The sequence below is a fragment of the Brassica napus genome, chromosome C2 (genome assembly GCF_020379485.1).
Source record: "Brassica napus cultivar Da-Ae chromosome C2, Da-Ae, whole genome shotgun sequence".
Lineage (NCBI taxonomy): Eukaryota > Viridiplantae > Streptophyta > Magnoliopsida > Brassicales > Brassicaceae > Brassica > Brassica napus.
Window position 1 is genome coordinate 1,612,507 of NC_063445.1, and position 17,118 is coordinate 1,629,624.

The 17,118-nt window shown below is 35.1% G+C and overlaps 1 protein-coding gene, 1 non-coding gene and 1 pseudogene across 2 annotated transcripts; all 3 read right to left on the reverse strand.

The window, feature by feature from the left end:
- Positions 1–6,356: 6,356 nt before the first annotated feature.
- On the reverse strand, positions 6,357–7,498 carry LOC125581399 (N-alpha-acetyltransferase 50-like). Its single transcript, XM_048746769.1, has 3 exons — positions 7,296–7,498; positions 6,922–7,041; positions 6,357–6,824 (listed from the first exon to the last, which is right to left on the reverse strand). Exons 1-3 carry the CDS (start codon positions 7,447–7,449, stop codon positions 6,619–6,621), a joined length of 480 nt encoding a protein of 159 aa, XP_048602726.1. The 5' UTR covers positions 7,450–7,498; the 3' UTR covers positions 6,357–6,618.
- Positions 7,499–7,803: 305 nt separating this feature from the next.
- Positions 7,804–7,875, reverse strand: TRNAG-UCC. Its single transcript has one exon. It is a non-coding gene; the product is annotated as a tRNA-Gly (tRNA).
- Positions 7,876–8,865: 990 nt separating this feature from the next.
- On the reverse strand, positions 8,866–13,477 carry LOC125581400 (annotated as a pseudogene).
- Between the last annotated feature and the right edge of the window lie 3,641 nt (positions 13,478–17,118).

A 17,118-nucleotide genomic window follows, 5' to 3' on the forward strand; every position in this document is an offset into this window, starting at 1 on the left:
AGAACATTGATTTGCCATTTCATTATATATGATTTTCCATATTTCGAAGAAACATCTTTTGTAAAAGAATCATAATTCTGTATTATGGTTATGAATAGTAAACATTGAATGACATAATACCGGTTACTACCAACGGACATTAATGCAGGTTAATGGCCTAATGTACACATTACATTAAAATATCGATGTTATGATGACTAATTATCAAGTGCTTGCAATTCGTGTGATACGAATGGAAAACTATATATGCATGGTTCAGAGTTTGTATAAATAATTATGTTTTATGCTTTAAGCAAACCTACGACACACTGAATGATAACAGTAGAAGTGAGTTGGCAGAGATTAAAAAGAAGTTGTGTAAAAATTCTAAAACTTATTCTTACCGAAACAGAGGAGTAACATACATAGAGGACAGTTTGCATGTTATTTGTGTTTAATTTAAAGAGAAAATAACAAAATATTGGGTTGTTCATATCCACATGTGGTCAACACTTCAACAAAAATGCCAACGAGAAATTTGATCTCATATGCAAATATCTATCTGTACACCAACGTGATTTGATATTTAGGTAACTTCGAAGTATTAGTTTTATATCATAACTTTGGACGACCGATCAATCATGGGGATTTTTTCCCCAAGTAATCATGCAATTAGTGAAAAAATCATTTTAGTCATGTGGTTGAAATACAATGGTCAATGGATGTCCGGTGGAGTTGCTACGAGGAGGAGTGTGTAATCAGTTGGATCTCACTTTTTAAGATTTGCGTGTAGTATAATTGATTTATTTTTTCTGACAACATGTGAGCTGTGTCTTTTCTCAGGCTTTCTTGATAATTCACCATTTAAAAAAAATCAGTTGTGGTGACTGTTCAGCTGTGCCCTCGTTCGGCTAAAATCTGGATGTAGGATAACAGTCTTCGATGTCGGCGGAACGTGGCCATTGCAATATTGCGTCTCGTTCTTATGTTTTTTTATGATTCTATATAAACGAATTGTGCTTATATTATAACTTACTTTTTTACAAAAAAAAAATGTAATTATGAAACTTTTTTTACTTATAATTTATTTAACTCTTATATTTTCGATTATTTTTTGTTAATACTGTCACCATTTGGATCCTTAGTTCGAGAAAGATAGTGATCAGTGAGCAAAGAGACAAGAAGGGTAAATGAGTGAACGTGGGTGGGGCTCTACGGCTGACGGTGTAGAGGGAATGTGGCCCACTTGAAAAGGAGACGGCAGATTAGAGAGAGAAACAGAGCGCTAAAGCCACCATCGTGCGACTGTCTCAGCCTCTTTATTTAGAAAAACTTATTTTAACTATTTCACGGGCCCATACCCGATTCCACCTGTTCTCTCGCTATTACAAAGCAGGCAACATTTATTCAATGTGATTTTCTATAAACTAAGCAAAAAATAGTGTTATCACATCTGATAAATATATTAAATATTCGAATATACGGTAAGCCCATTTGTTTTCATCTATCGCATTCCATTTCCATCAGGTGATCGATTTAAGACGATGCAAAGACAATGTTCTCCAACCAACCGACCAAACGCTATCGTATACCACTCTAAAAACCAGAATTTCAATTTAATCGCATTATTGTACAAAACTCTTTTCATGTACGATTAGCTAGTTAGCTTCATCTAAAAGTTTCCACAAGCAGTAACCCCATTAGTCAATCCTGTAAACGCGTTTTCATCAATAAAAATTACTACTAAAAGTGCACTAGCTAGATATCTACTTTTGAAAGAAAATAGATAATAATACTTATGTTTTTTGACTCGTTTGGAAACGTGTGTGCATTAAGCGATTAAGTATGTTAAGAGTGGCATGTGAGCGTGGACGACTCTTCTGCTTCTTTCCGGTGGAGTTTAGCGTCCACTTGACTCTATCAGTTGACGTCGTCAAACTTCTCAGGCCGTGACGGAGGAAAATCTTGTCTTTCAACTATATTTTAACGGCGGCGAAAACACCATGCACGTGGCCTTCCCATAAAATCCAAACCACGACCGTCACGTCCGATTTTTTGAATCACGTGCCAACATGCATCGAGGCATCGAGCCACTGCCCTCTCTCAGTCTCTCTAAACTAACCAAGAAACAAGAGAAACTTCAGTATGTTAATTAGTAAATGGTAAGTGAAACCTCCATCTTCTTCTTTTTTTTTTTGCTAAAATAATCCAGTCATATTTAATGATCGATTTCGAATTTATTTCCATAGTATCACCACAAATGATTTGAGTTACTATTCTATCCTTAATGGTTTGACAAACTTCAAAAACAAAATTCAGTTTATGTCGGATCTAACTTTTTCTTCATAATAGAAAAATTAACTCATAGACAATCTGAGTCCAATACAAAAAAACAATGAAAATATCTAATTGTATGAAAACGTGTTACTGTAAAAAGATTTGAGTCTCAATGATTGTCCACTGCATCATCTCTAGAACTATCATGGACATATATATAGATTAAAAACTCTCTTAGGTACACAAGAAAAAAAAATTGGTATCAAATATTAGTTGGGAACTTATTTAAGAGCATTAATAGAAGACAAGGAAGATAAGCTCATCAATGTTTAAGGACCCTCGTGTGTATGCGACTCACATGCGAAGGTCTTCACAGACTTCACTATCTTCACTTTATGCCTATCCTTTTCTAGAAAACATTCTCCACATAACATTGATCCCATAAATTGCAAAATCCATAAACGGGCTTGTACTGAAATTAGGCCCAAATAGTTTTTTTCAAAGAAGATCAAATCCGCCCTCTTTTAGGGTTTTGGTGGGCACAAAAAGCATGAGTTACATGCAGAAATTTGTTCCATAGGAGAGATTTATCATTCAAACTTTAGGTTACTGCTTTAGATGAGAAGAGAAAGAGACTTTTTCTTTGAAAGAGAGACTATTTGTTGTACAAATATGCTAGATAACCAATGATATAATAGTTTCTATTTTATTATTGATTAAATTGTGGTTAGGTAAACATTAATGATGTTTTGTTAGAAATTAAATGTTTTTTAATCTATGTGCACAATCCTAAAGCGTCATATAAAATACGGAGGAAGTATGTTTCATGTTTGCAATAAGTTTTCAGAATAGGAAATTTTGAAAGTAACAGCTTTGCGGAGGACAAGGCTACTGAGAAATTAAAACAACATATTGTCATTAATGTTAATAATAATGGCTTTGCTCGAACATTCTAGATAGACATATTACATACATATATTTACTTTAATTTATAAATATTTTGTTTGGTTTAAAGGAATAAGTTATCAAGCAAACTATGAGGAGCCACCAAACACTAAGATATCATCCTTTCAGTTTATTGTCATCAAAGATGGTATTTATGCTGTCAACCTACTATAATTCGAATTTCTTCTTTTCCAAACTAATGTGTAACATAACCATAGAAAATAAGCAACCAATTTCATTTGATGGTCTAGCTCCCACTTTACGATGTCTTTCACACACGATTTGGCATTGTGAGTCATCACACCACATCTAAATACATAAGATAAACCCAAACTAAGTTTATGATGTCAAACGGAATACTAAAAAAAAACTATAAACATGAGTACATGTGCTTAACTTGTACATAGCAAAGCAAACTTTTAAAGACATTTTACTCTTGTACATAGCAAAACAAACTCTTAAAAACCTTTTATTTAGCATGCTTAGGTGCATGATTCTTGTCATGATAGCTAATTTCTCCAATCGAATTCCAAACAAGAAACTACAATACCTACAATTGAGAAAACATTAAAGATTTACAAGGAAAGGAACATGCACTAACACAAAGAGAAAGAAAACAAAACTTGATCCAATGGTATTTGAATATGACAAGAGAAAGAAAGAAATATGACAAAGAGAAAGGAAAAACAAAACTTGATCATGTGATATTCTGAATAATTAAAACTCTCTCGGCTTGATGTATCTTCGCTCCACGATCATACCAACACACTTCTTCAGGTGAACTCTCTCCACAAAAAGAAAGAGTAGGAAGATGATGAATCTCTTCTAACGGATATTTATAAACGAGAGAGCTAAAATCAAATTGAGCAACTATATTAAGCAGATTGAATACTCAAAACAAGAAACATCACCAACACGTTGCTTACTTTGCACAAGCTCCGTTTCTAAACTTTTTTGCGTGGTGGATCTTCGCTTCGCGGTCGTACCACCTCCACTTCTCCTCGCGATCTTTCTCGTCACCACTACAATCCGCTGCAAAAAAAAGTTATGATAGAAACACAAATCTTGTTCCGTAAGTATTAAACGAAACGCTAAGCAAACTAATTACTTTTTTCTTTCAGATTTCTCCGTTGATGATTTCATCGTTTTCGATCGTCGCTTCAGAACTCACAAACCCTAGCACCTTTCCTTGCTTGCAGAGAAAGTAAGTAGATGATCACTTCGCTTGTAACAACGGCTCTTTATAACAAAAAAAAAGAGGTTAAAAAAATCAACGGCTATAATTAGTCTTTTTTTTTCAAACATAATTTTTATAATTCATTTACTGATATTATGTGCCATTCTTAGTCTACGTACAATTCATTCTCCATATTTGGTTTTCCAATGATAAAGTGGGACTTTTCTATTAAAAACAATTTCTTTATTAAATAAATAAAAACAAAATTATTTATAATAATTCGGTAACCTTTAGAAAATCTTTAACAAGATTAATATGAAACCTGAAAACAAAAAACAAGATAAATATGATTTCAAAAAATTAATAAAATTATAAGATTTTATAATTTGTCTAAAACACAAATTTGTTTACTCTTAACTTGTAAAGACTACTGAACTTGAAAAAAAAAAATTGTTTCTTTTTTACATTTCACACGTTGCATGGGCCTTGTTTTAAGATATGTGCATGTACTTGTAACCAGTTTTTGGGTAGGGCTTGCAAAAAAAAAACCTTGAATCCGAAGAAATAAACAGAATCCGATCCAAAAAGTAGTATTGAATCAGAATCAAAATTGTTCAGATATCTGAACGAGTTCAAAATTTTATTATCAAGAGAACCGAAACCAAACTCGATCTGAACCGAAATACTTCGGGCACCCGAATATATCCAAAATTGATTTACATACTTAAATATATTAAATATTTTTAGATTTAATATATATAAATATATTAAATATATAAGATGATTTGAAGTTGTTCAAAATATTTGAATATTTAAAAATATATACAAATAGTGCAAAGTAAATGTCTAAAATTACTAAACAAAACTCAGAACACAAAAAAAATATTTGAAAATATCTGTTGATTTTCTATCCAAATATTCAAGTCAAACCAATTTATATGTTAAACTTAAGTATTTGGTCAATCCTCTCAAATAGACCTTTTTAATTTTTTGTCACAAAAATAGCATTTCAAAAATAAAATGACCAAAATAGCTTTTTTTTATTTTTAAAATTTTAATTTTAGTTCTTTTATTTTTAAAATTTTGAACTCATCCCAAAACCCAACCCCTTAACTCTAAATCCTAAGTCTTAAATTAATTAACCCTAAGGGTATAAATGCATATTTACTCTTCAATTAAACCTCTTTTGGTCGTTTTTCTCCTTGGAAATCTATTTTTGTGAAAATAAACTAAAAAGTCTGTCTAAGGGAATTTCTCTAAGTATTTTGGCATATATTTTTTTCGAATTTATATGTAATATATTTTTTTATTTTTAGATTTTGAAAAATTTAAAGTATATATAAATTTAAAATTTAAAAATAATGTAATCGGATTATCCGAACCCGAATTAAAATTAATAAATATCCGAATTTGACTGTAATTTTTAATCCGAAACCCGAATATAAAACCTAAATCCGAACGCCCATCCCTAGTAAAAAAAACAGAGTCAGCCTTGTTTTCAGCCTTCAAGACTTTGGATTTAGATCCTTGATCACATCCTCCATATCAGAAACAGTAGAGTATAACAGATTTTGCTTTTCTATACTTGCATCAACGGCTGTAAATGCATGTTCTAGTTGAAGATCTGAGTCCCTCAAGTGTGTCACAACCGATGATAACTTTCTAGAGTGTCTTGGAGCTCCTTTATGCTTTCGTCTAGCTTTTGGTATTTGGATTCTGCTTCCTCAGCCCGTGCTTCAGTATGGCTAATCAAGCTTGTGCAAGGCATATATATACATGTAGGTTTCCAAACATCTTCTTTGACATTCCTTTAAAGACTTCCGAAGCGTTCTCTTGGCCAAAGATATATCAAGGCATATATATTCATGTAAGGCATATACATTCATGTAGCCCCACAGTTTGTTTGCATATTGATCTTAGCGCTCAGATCAGCAGACGTTTCATCTGCTGCATTTTTTGCTTTGTATGAATATGAGAATCAGAGCAAGAATGTTGAATTGGCTTAGTTAAGTAAAATAAGAGTTGCAAAGTCAAAACTTCCCCAATCAAAAGGTCCAAAACCAAGGGGGTAACAGATCACTAGGTACAGAGAAACATCAGTTAAGGTCATCAAAAACAAGCAAAACTTAGGGAACAGACGCATTGTAACGTTAAGAATAGACTTGAAAATTGAGCAAACAAACTGTGGGGGGGAGGAATGGCTTCCCCCAAGTCACGTTTACTGTCATCATTTGTTGTCTTCAGATTTGAGCAAAGGACTTGGTGACGACATAACAGTCTCTAGGCTCGATGTTGATGTAATAGTCTGGAATGGTATCTGTGATCTCAAACCCAAACTTCTTGTAGAACTTGATCGCAGCTTCGTTGTTCGTCTGAACATGCAAGTATATCTCAGACACATTTTGCTTGGTGCACATGTCAAGAACATGATTCAATAGCTTTGAACCTAAAGAAAAAAAAAAACAAGTTATTGAAATAAAGTTTCGCTATAGAAAAGAATGAAACTCTATTTATGAACATGATTCAATAGATTTATGACTTACCAATGCCAATGCCACGGTAGGGTGCAAGAACACCAAGAGTCATTATATACACTCTCATGGTCCCTCCTTTCGTCTCCAGCCGACAAGCAATAGCTCCAACACATATGTCACTGTAATAAGCTGAGAAGAAGCAAAAAAAAAAACATCAATAGAGACAAGAGATGCAACTGAATTGGCCAAATCACATAACAGCTCATAAGTAACAACTGTTTAAAAAAGAAGGCAACCAGATTAATTGAAAAGGCATCTCTTTTATAGAATCTTCTAACTTGTCTACCAAAGCCTAATCACATAACAGCTCATCACTCCCAAAGCAACTAACTCTATTCTATTAAAGGGAAGAGAACATTGATCCATAAAGACAGAAGACGAACCGAGCTTAGTGAATTCGCCGGATGAGATTGCGTCAGCGTAGTACTTGTCGTTGTAGCGAACAGGGAACAGAACAGTGTTGAGTTTCTTCAGCTGCATCATGTTTTTGTCTCTGACTCCATCTAGCGATACGCTGGCTTCTCTCCCAGTTCCCATCGCCGACGCCGGTTGCTCGGAGAATCTAGTAAACTATAGTACGGCGAGGCGAGAACGAAGGGGAGACAGATCGGCGGTTGTAAGGACAAAGAAGGAAACAAAAAGTTGAAGGGAGGCTTTTATATAGGAGACTCTGTTCAGTAACGCTATTGGGGGTCTAATAGATACTGGGCCTCAACTAAGCCCACACATCTCCAACCTTCTCTATCTTAGAGAGTTCACTATTGCCATACTTTAAATTGAGGGTGGAAAATAAGAGGGGAGTGTGATCTTCTACTTCTTAGATTGAAATTTGAAATTTGAAATTAGAGGATAATTTTGGCAAAAAAAAAAGAAATTAGGAGTTAAATAAATTGCGTCTGCCGGGAGTCGAACCCGGGTCTATTGCTTGGAAGGCAATTATCCTAACCGTTGGACTACAGACGCTTTTGTTTGGTGTTTTTATTTAACTTTTTTTGTCGTGATACTGTTCCGCAAAGACGTCCCTGTCTCATCTTTGGTATTTGCCATAAGATGCACTTTTGAGACTGTAGATTTTTGGGAGATGCATGAATGACATAAGATAACACTTTGGCAGGTATGTACTGACACAGCTTTTGTCTTTTTCTTTGACGACAAACTTCAGAAATAAACCCCCTTCAAATACGATAAAAAGATATAAATGCATAATGTTCTTAAAAAAAAAGAAAAATTTATCTCCTTCATAAATGGAAGAGATCCGTGAATCTCGTCTCCTCGTCGTGTTAGTGAATGCTTCATGTTATTATTACGTAAGCAATTACGCACCTCTATGAAAGTTCGAGAGAGACATAGAGGCTGGAAGATAAAAAGTTGGTTGTCCCCTCGACGGCTAATTATAAAAAAAGACAAAGAAAAAAGTAAGAGAAGAAAGCTATCAATCATTTTTTGCTCAACAAAGATTCTAATCTGAGGAGATGTGGACAAAAGGTAGATACATCGCTTTTTACTCAAACTCCGACCTCACGTTTCAATAAAAAGGGATAGCTTTTTCTGCATTTGTGTAATTTGATTCTGCTCTTGCTGCGTCCTTCTACAATGGCGGTTTCCATTGGTATGGTTCACTCTTTTTCTTTACTCACTCTGTTGCTTTCTTGGGCTTTTACTTGTTTCATTGCTTAGTTTTCAAGTTTGTGGCATTCTGGGGTGTGTGTGTTGGGAGGTTCTTGGTTTAAATAATCTTATATGAGAACAATCATTGATGATACTATATATGGTGGGGGAACTTTGTTATTCACCATCTTTGGCTTCTTGTGTTCCTCTAAAGACAAAAAAAAATGGCTATTAAATAAACTATATAAGTGTTAGTGATTTGCTGATTTATTTAAAGTCTCTTTGTTTTGTTTTTTTTGTCATGATGCAGGGGCCTTCCATGGTGTGAAGTTGAGCTAATCTTGGCTCTAAATGCTTCCAGAAACGGTGTCTCTTTGTGACCCCCTCTTCTCTCACCATCTGACCAAAGATTCACATAAACAAACTATATAGTCTTAGCAACTTACCAACACATGTCTCGTCCACTTTGTATATTATCTCTAGGCATTTTCTGTAGTCTGCTTCAGTGCGTCTTGCTTAGACAAACTTGTTTTTTTCTTGTATGTTGCGCGTTTTCGAACCTTGAGACTTTCACCAGTTAACATGTAAACATTCCCAGGCTCAGGAATCGTGAAATCAGCCGGGTTTCTACTCACGCTGCACACAATGGTTCCACAACTGTTCCTTGGAGGCCACGCCGAGGCCTCCCCGCAGCTCTCTGCTTTCCTGTTCTGTTTCTTCTCTTTACCCATCACGTGAAACTTCAAAGGGAGCTTCATTGAATCAGACGCCCCTAGTAGCTGGAACCTCCCTTGGTCATTGCTGCTGTAAACCGGCTCTTTTCTCATGGTCTTCTTCTCTTGGTGATGATGGATCCATGGAGCTTGTGGCTTTTGAAACGAGAATGAAGACGCACCAAGTGGGTGGAACCATGGGGAAACTCTTGCTGTAATAATCATAAGGTAACTGCTTACTAGAGTCTCCTGTTTGTATATCTACACGTCCCTTAGGCTGGCTAGCAAGTGGGAAGTGTCTTTGAGTAGCTTTAGTGTTTCCCTGGTGGTCAGAGGGAGTGTTTGGTCCAATCTTAGGATCCATAAGGCTGAGTAGATGCAACGCAGGTATAGAGCTCTCACTAGAGAACGCTTCCACCGGTCTACTATTATTATTAACTCCACCACCATGTTTGCACCCAAACGAGAGTTCTGAACTAGACCCACATTTTTGCTTCCCGTTGGCGGCGGCGGCGGCGACGAAGTTAAGGTTCCATGTATTCTTATCACTGGGTGGTGGTGGCTGTGGAAGCATACCAAGCTTCGTCGACGGATCCATGTTGTAAGAAACTGGTCTTACTGAAGTTGTTGCCCATATTGGATGAAGAGGTGGTTCTCTGTATTGGTGTGGACCACTTTGGCACGTGTTACACGGACGTAGTACCCTATATGGGGGAGGATGAGTAGACATAGCTGGGACGTTACCAAGCCACTGGCAGGTGTGACCAGAGAACCTGATGGAGCTAGGCCGGTTATCTTGAGGAGGAGGAGGAGGAAAGATACCAAAGGGAGAAGGCACATAGGGTTGACTTATAGGGAAGAAGTCAAGAGACTCTCTCCTTGCATTGGTTTCACAAGGTTTGGTGGTCTTGATATGTTGTTGTTGTTGTCATCCTCCAGCGAGCCTCCGTTGTCATAAGTTTCGTTGAGATCGATCAGTAGAGTGTTCTTGGGTTTGTGTGTTGCTTCTTGTGATGGCTCTTCTTTGTCTGGAAGGCACCTTTCGTATTGGTTTTTGGCTAAGAGCTCAACTATCTCCATGGGGATATCGTCGTTTTGGTCTTCAGTTCTATCATGGCTTTGGCTTTTGGGTGGTTCTTGTTGTTCTTGGAACATAACTGTCTTCCCCTTTCTGTCAGCACCAGTAGAAGAAGTGGTGCCTCTTAGATTGAAGTTCTGAAAGGACAATTTATCTGTATTGTTGTTGGCATCCACTCCTGTTCTCAACCATCCACCTGTGTAGGGTTTGGAAGAGGAACCAAACTCTCCAAGACGGTTTGGTTCTTCCACATCTCTTGACCTCACATGATCATTCTCTGGCCTAACATTAAGCTGAGGGATAGGTTTTCTAAAATATCCTTCTGAAGCTAAACGATCATTCAACAAATCTCTAGTATATTGGGAACCAAAGCTGATCAGTGTACTCTTCTCGTTGTCTGAAACAGGCTTATGTTTCTTCTTCTTGGATAAGCTGAGCTTCTTCTCTGTTCTCTGAGTACTCAGAGGACAAGGAACTGATAAAGCAGTGCTCTTACTAAGATCTTGTGAAGTTTCACAAGGAAGTACTGATGGTACAAACTCGTCAACGACCTGGAACCTTCTGTTCTTCTGCTTGCCCTTAATAAGATCTCTATCAAACCCACTATCACTTGATGTACTATAATCTTGATCGGAGTCATTTCAGAAGTTGCACCGACTGTGATTAGTTTCCTGCTGACGTAGTTGTTTTCAGGCAACACTTTTCTCTTTCTACCCCTTTTCGAAGAAGAAGGCTCTTCTTTACCACCACTGGTTTTGGTCTCGGGTTGATCAAGCAGCTCGCTAAGCCGACGAACCTTGCGAGTTTTCCTACGCTGCAAACCAGTCATGGCGAGATTTATACTCTCTGATGAACCGTTATCGCATTCCGTAAGAGCAAGACTGTCTTTGTTATGATTCTTGATGGCCTTAGGAGGCGTATCATCAACCACACCAGCGATATCAGATGATCCAAAAGTTGTCACGGCTTGACCACCCACGTTTTATTTCTCTTTCCAGCTGCTAATATCTGTTACTTTAGCTTTCTTGTTTCTTACATGCTCTTGGCTTGCGAGCTTTCTGCTCTTGCTCTTAACAGTAGAAGCATCTGTAGATGGATTATTACCTCTCTTAAGAAAAATAGTAGCTGCAATTAATTGTTTGACCTTTACAAAATTAGTTTCTAGTATCAGCACACTTTAATTTGCTTGAGTAGAAATTTTTTTGTACCTCTATGATCATCCTTCTGAGATCTCTTGCAGTTTGCATCTCCTTTCTTCTCAACAGCATTATCTGCAAGAAAATTATATGTTTAATTGCTTTATTATGGAAACTAAAACAAGAATATGTATACCTTCAATACCAGTTCTCCTTTCTTTCTCCTGATCAATAATAGTTAGTGAATTCAATTTGCTTTGACTTAGGATAACCGAAGAATTTCCATCAAGCTGCTTTTTCCCGCTTAAACTTTTTGAGTTTGGATGCAGTCCACAATCTAAAAAGCCACTTACATGCATAAGTTCAAGCAACCCTTCATCTCTAGCTATTATATGAAACATATATTAAACAGTTTTGGAATGTGTTTTACCTTTTGTTTCATCAGCATTGATATCTCTGATGCAGCTCATACAACGCCACCATCTAAACTTTGGAACAGATAAAGAAGGAAGAGAATAGTTTTCTTGGTCCACCAAAGTAACACTCTCCTCCGGAAACGGCCAACATTTGTTATGATCTCTCTCACGAGTTTCAGCTACGTATCCACTGCATCATCAAATTAAGAAGAAGAAAAATTCAATATATATTCAATGTCATTTCAACTTGTATCTTGCTATTGTACATATATATTTATACGCATTTGGAAGTGATCACAACATAGTAATTGGAAAATATAAACATACTTTAATTAACAAGGAAGGTTAATAACATAAGGTCAATATATATAGAAGGCTCACCGTATGGAGAAATGATCACATTTTACCATATCAATCTCTTTAGCAGCGTCTGCAAGATCTATGGATATTGAGTTGATCTTAATGGAGGATCCCATTGATTTTGCTTCAAGAAGATTTTTATGTCTTAGTGATGATTTAACTAAGTTCCACCATTCTACTCTCTACACAACAAGTGCTGCAAAAATAAACACATGATCATAATGTTTCTTAGCATCAGAAAATGAAAATATTTAAGTTATGATGATTGCATATAAAGAAACAACGCTTCAAAATCTTTACTTTCCATATATACGAAACACACATATAACTCTAAATTAAATTAAGGAATATTTATAGCTAATTGACACCATTGTATTCAAACAATCCACATGAAATAACATTCCATAACCAACATCCAATTACCTCTAAAATTCCATTGTAAATTAAACTTTGTAAACCCTAAAGTCTACATAAAATCAAGAACGAAATTTCTTCACTATCATCCCATTTCATAAAACAAAATTAATCAATAGACAGATATTAGTCAAAACATTAACCTAAACTTAAACACCAACCTAAAATTAGGGTTTTCAGACACACGAACATGCCCAAGAAAAAAATGAGACCAGGCCTGTTTCAATATAATCTCCTACTTACGAACAAAAAATATTAATATTGAGTAAATTAGGGTTTAGAATCAAATTATTTAGAAGCAAAATAACAAAAAATAAGACACTTAAAAAATTAACCGTATGTGATTAACAAAGATAACCGAAGACCCACTAATTAATACGGTCCAGATCTATCCGCACGTGAATAGTCCGTGAATGAAATAAAAATCTAAAAAAAAAAAGTAAGAACATCGAGTTTTTTTAGAAGAAACGTATAAATGAACAGTGAAGAGCCCTCGATTAGAAAAAAAAACACGAAGTCAGCTACAAGTCAAGGTGAATCTCTTACCGCAAGATCTAACCCTATACGAAACCTTAAAATTGAACCAATCAGAGATTCATGTCGGAGACACGCACCTGGGAGAAAATCCGACCGGAGTTAATCAGAGACGCGAGATTCGAGCTCGATCTTAAGCGGCAAGGGGAGAAAACCGCATCGAACGATTCAGAAGCTTGTGGATAAGAAGATTAGGTAAGCTTCGAGGGTTGATTCGTCGGGAGAGAGTAGAATTTGACTGCGAAATTTCGCGAAACCCTAAGACGACGCCAAGGAGAGAGAGAAAGGGGGAAAACCTTTTTTTGTAGAGAGAGACTGTTGAGAAAGAAGAGAGAGAATCTGAAGCTCTTTTATCCTTGAAACGAGGGTTTATTTTCATATATATAAAATAATTATTATTTGATATAAATGGTTTAACTCTTTTTGAAATAAAAAACAACTCATATCTCTGGAACACTGCACTGCCATGTCACCATCTGGTCTGTTTATTTACCAATTACACGAAACAAGATTACGTACCTCTCCACATATTGTCGACACGTATTTGTATATGTATAGGTCAATTGTTGAATGCGATATTTCTTAATTTTAGTGAAAAATATCTAAACATTAATATAAATAGCTTCATTAGGGTAACAGACTAACAAGTATCGGAAAAATTAAACAACAAGATATTATTATATGATTTTAGCCTTTTATTATTTAAGGAAACTCAACATTATTTAGGTTTAAAATAAAAAAACAAAAAAAATCGTATAGACGTTTCTGTGTTGTAGGATGAGGTATAAGGAACCAATTAGAAATGACCACGTGGCCGCAATGTGCGGTTCTTATCACAACCCATTTGTTGTGGTCTGAAAAAGAAAACCCTAGGCGAGTGGTTATCACGGCGCTTTGTTTTCGCGTGTGAGCACGTTTCGTCCGTGGCGCTGAACGGAAAGGGAGCGTCGGCACGGAGGAGGAGAGAGATTGGAGCGTTCCGTTGACGTGGCGGAAGAGAGAGTGTGGGAGTTATGGGACCAGGATAGACAAATAAGAGCCCTAAAAGCATGATAATATTGTATGGGTAGGTGATGTTACCCTAGATGAGCCCATTTCCTCAATAAATGATAATAATATTAACCCTAACATCTCTCTTTTCCCCCCTTTTTCAAAAATTTACCGCAGTAAATAATGAAGATCGGGAATATTTGGTTCACATAAACCTAGTTTCTTTCTCTTTTATTTCTTCTATATGTAATACGTAGATGTATTATTATTGCTTTCTGTTTTTTTCGGTGGTAGAATTATCATAAGGTACACCAACCTAATGGGATACCCTATGATGTAAGCGAACTTTAACAAAGAAAAAATCCAACTTAATTGATGTTGAGTCGTTGACTCTATTATGGATATCAAATTCGTGGTTATAAATTATAATGCATATTTAGATTTGACTGTTAGACAGCTCATGTGTTTTTCTCGTTAAAATTTCCATGTACTCGCACATACACGCGTTATATATTATATAGAAGTGGCTCATGAGCATCATCAAATTGTGTTAGATATTTTCAATGTTTACTAATACTAGTTTTGGTGGAATCAAAATACTATATCATGTAAATCTATATACTGCCTCTTAGAAAATAATATTATAAATTTTAGATGAGCGATGGCCTTCAGACTTTAGTGGGCTTGTACCCTTTGTAGCACATTTCTCTCTCCTTGTTATAATGTATTTTCTTAATATTCTTTCTTTCGGTAAATTGAATTTTTTTTTCCTAGTTTTTGTCGGCTTTGGTGTTTTATAATAATATTCTTTCCTTAGAAATTTAGGTTTGTTGCTTTAGGGCCTGACTGGTTCAACCGCAGCGGTTGCGGTTGCGGTTGCGGGAGTTTGCGGATGCGGGTGGTTGCGGTTTCTAGCGGTTTTAAGAGATTTGTACGAATGGTTCTGCGGTTAGAAATTGGTGCGTTTGCGGGATACTTATGACTGGTTAACTACCAAATGCAGCAGCGGTTAAATAATAAATTAACAATATTTATATTTTATACAATTATAAAAATATCAAAAATAATAATATTATAATAAATATAAAATTTATATTTAGAAAGTTATAGTTTAAATTTTTTAAAAATATAGAAAATATTTTTATTTAAAGTTTTATAATATTAATTATAATATAATTGGTATATTTTAGCATTTTTATAATTTCAATTTATTTTTTTATTGAATTTTTTATTTTTGTATTTATATTGTTTTGGAAAAAAAAAAATTTTTTATCCTTCCCCAAACGCCCGCAACCGCAAACGCTAGCTGGAACCAGCTTTTGAATTTATGAGGTTCAGAGCGATTTGGAGCGGTTTAGAGCGGTTTGAGCGATTGTTGCAAAACGCCAGCAACCGCTATCAACCGCAAAAGCTGCGTTTGCGGGTGGTAGCGGGAAAACCAGTCATACCCTTAGTCTATTCGTGAGGAAAAATACTAATCTGCTTTTTCTTCCCACTGACGTATATATATGATATATGTAGCTTACTTTTGCTAACATAAGATCGAAATTATTTTGTTTGACGCAATTAATTATAGGTTTGACAAACTGTGATGCATACCTAAACGTGTTAGTGATCCATTTTGAAAATTTTGGATCCAGTTATTACTTTTTTTTATTACGAAAACTGCTCATCACATAGCCCATCTAAGGGTATTAGCTAATTTTCAAAATTTAATTACATAACTTTATGCAAAAGGAATTGAGCACATATTCGTAATGATCCTCTTTTTCTTGTGGATAATAAAGCGAGGAACCACCTATCTTCAACCAACCAAACATTTTATCTACAGCGTATAAATTAAAATTCATATATTTTGAAATATTTCAAAATAATATAATATATATTTTTTTTTTTTTGTGCAACATATATATATATTGAAATATTATCCTCAAACGTATTTGTAGCTCAAGAAAAGAGATATAATATAGTATTAATTAATTGATACACTTTTAGGTTTGCATACGTGCACAACTCGGCATTAGTAAGTAAGTTCATATACACAAGTTGATATATATAAAGTTGTAAACCCAAGTACATATAAGTTACAGATATATAAATTAAATATATATATATGTATGTATAGAGAGAGAAAGAGAGAAGCGGTAGAAAAAGGAAATTAAAAAAGAGGTCTTAGATGAAAAAGGACAGCTTTAAGGAGATGCTTTGGCCACCAGTGATACCATCATTTAAGCTTTGCATGTGCCTCTCTGTTAGCATCTCGACAACCACATCAACCTTATCTCTCTCTCTCCTCTCTCTCTCTCTCTCTCTCTCTCCCTCTCTCCCCTTTTTAACTCTTGGATTTTTACTTCTTACACACACCCCAATATCACCCCATATAATAATATATATACACAGTTTCATGCAGCTATGTGTAGCACATACATATATTTTGCAAATCCCTTCCAGTTTTTGCTGTGTAAATGTTAAGATAAAAAGTATTAACTTTAGGTTGATTTTGGGTCTCTTTGAGTTTTTTTGATCTTCGAGTTACAAAATGTGTGCAACTATTAAGAAAAAATGTATTACCTCGACAATTTAGTTGGGAAACACAATCTTTTGGCATGAATGTTTGATACATCCTCTGATGAGAGCTTATCTCATTTGGTATATATTTAAAACTTTAAGTATGTTAGAAACATTAATAAGTAATACATCTATTATTAACAATTGATGGCTGATCTGAAGAGACTATTGTCGAAAGTCATCATTTTTATCAGCACAGATGTTAGATGCATTCTACGGAAGATAGCTCACTTGATTAACCAAATATATTAGCTTTGATCATATATATACTAATGATGTACGTATTCACATGTATTATAAATTTTTGATTCTAAATTTAAAAGAATATATATGTGCTGAAAAAAAAAATATATATATATATATAAATATGTATTGAAGATCCGAAATTT

Coding starts and splice junctions, on each gene's coding strand:
- LOC125581399 (XM_048746769.1), bottom strand. CDS start 7,449: ATGGGAACTGGGAGAGAAGCCAGCGTATCGCTAGATGGAGTCAGAGAC. Junction 7,042..7,295: donor CGGCGAATTCACTAAGCTCG/GTTCGTCTTCTG, acceptor GCTTCTTCTCAG/CTTATTACAGTGACATATGT. Junction 6,825..6,921: donor CTACCGTGGCATTGGCATTG/GTAAGTCATAAA, acceptor TTTTTTCTTTAG/GTTCAAAGCTATTGAATCAT.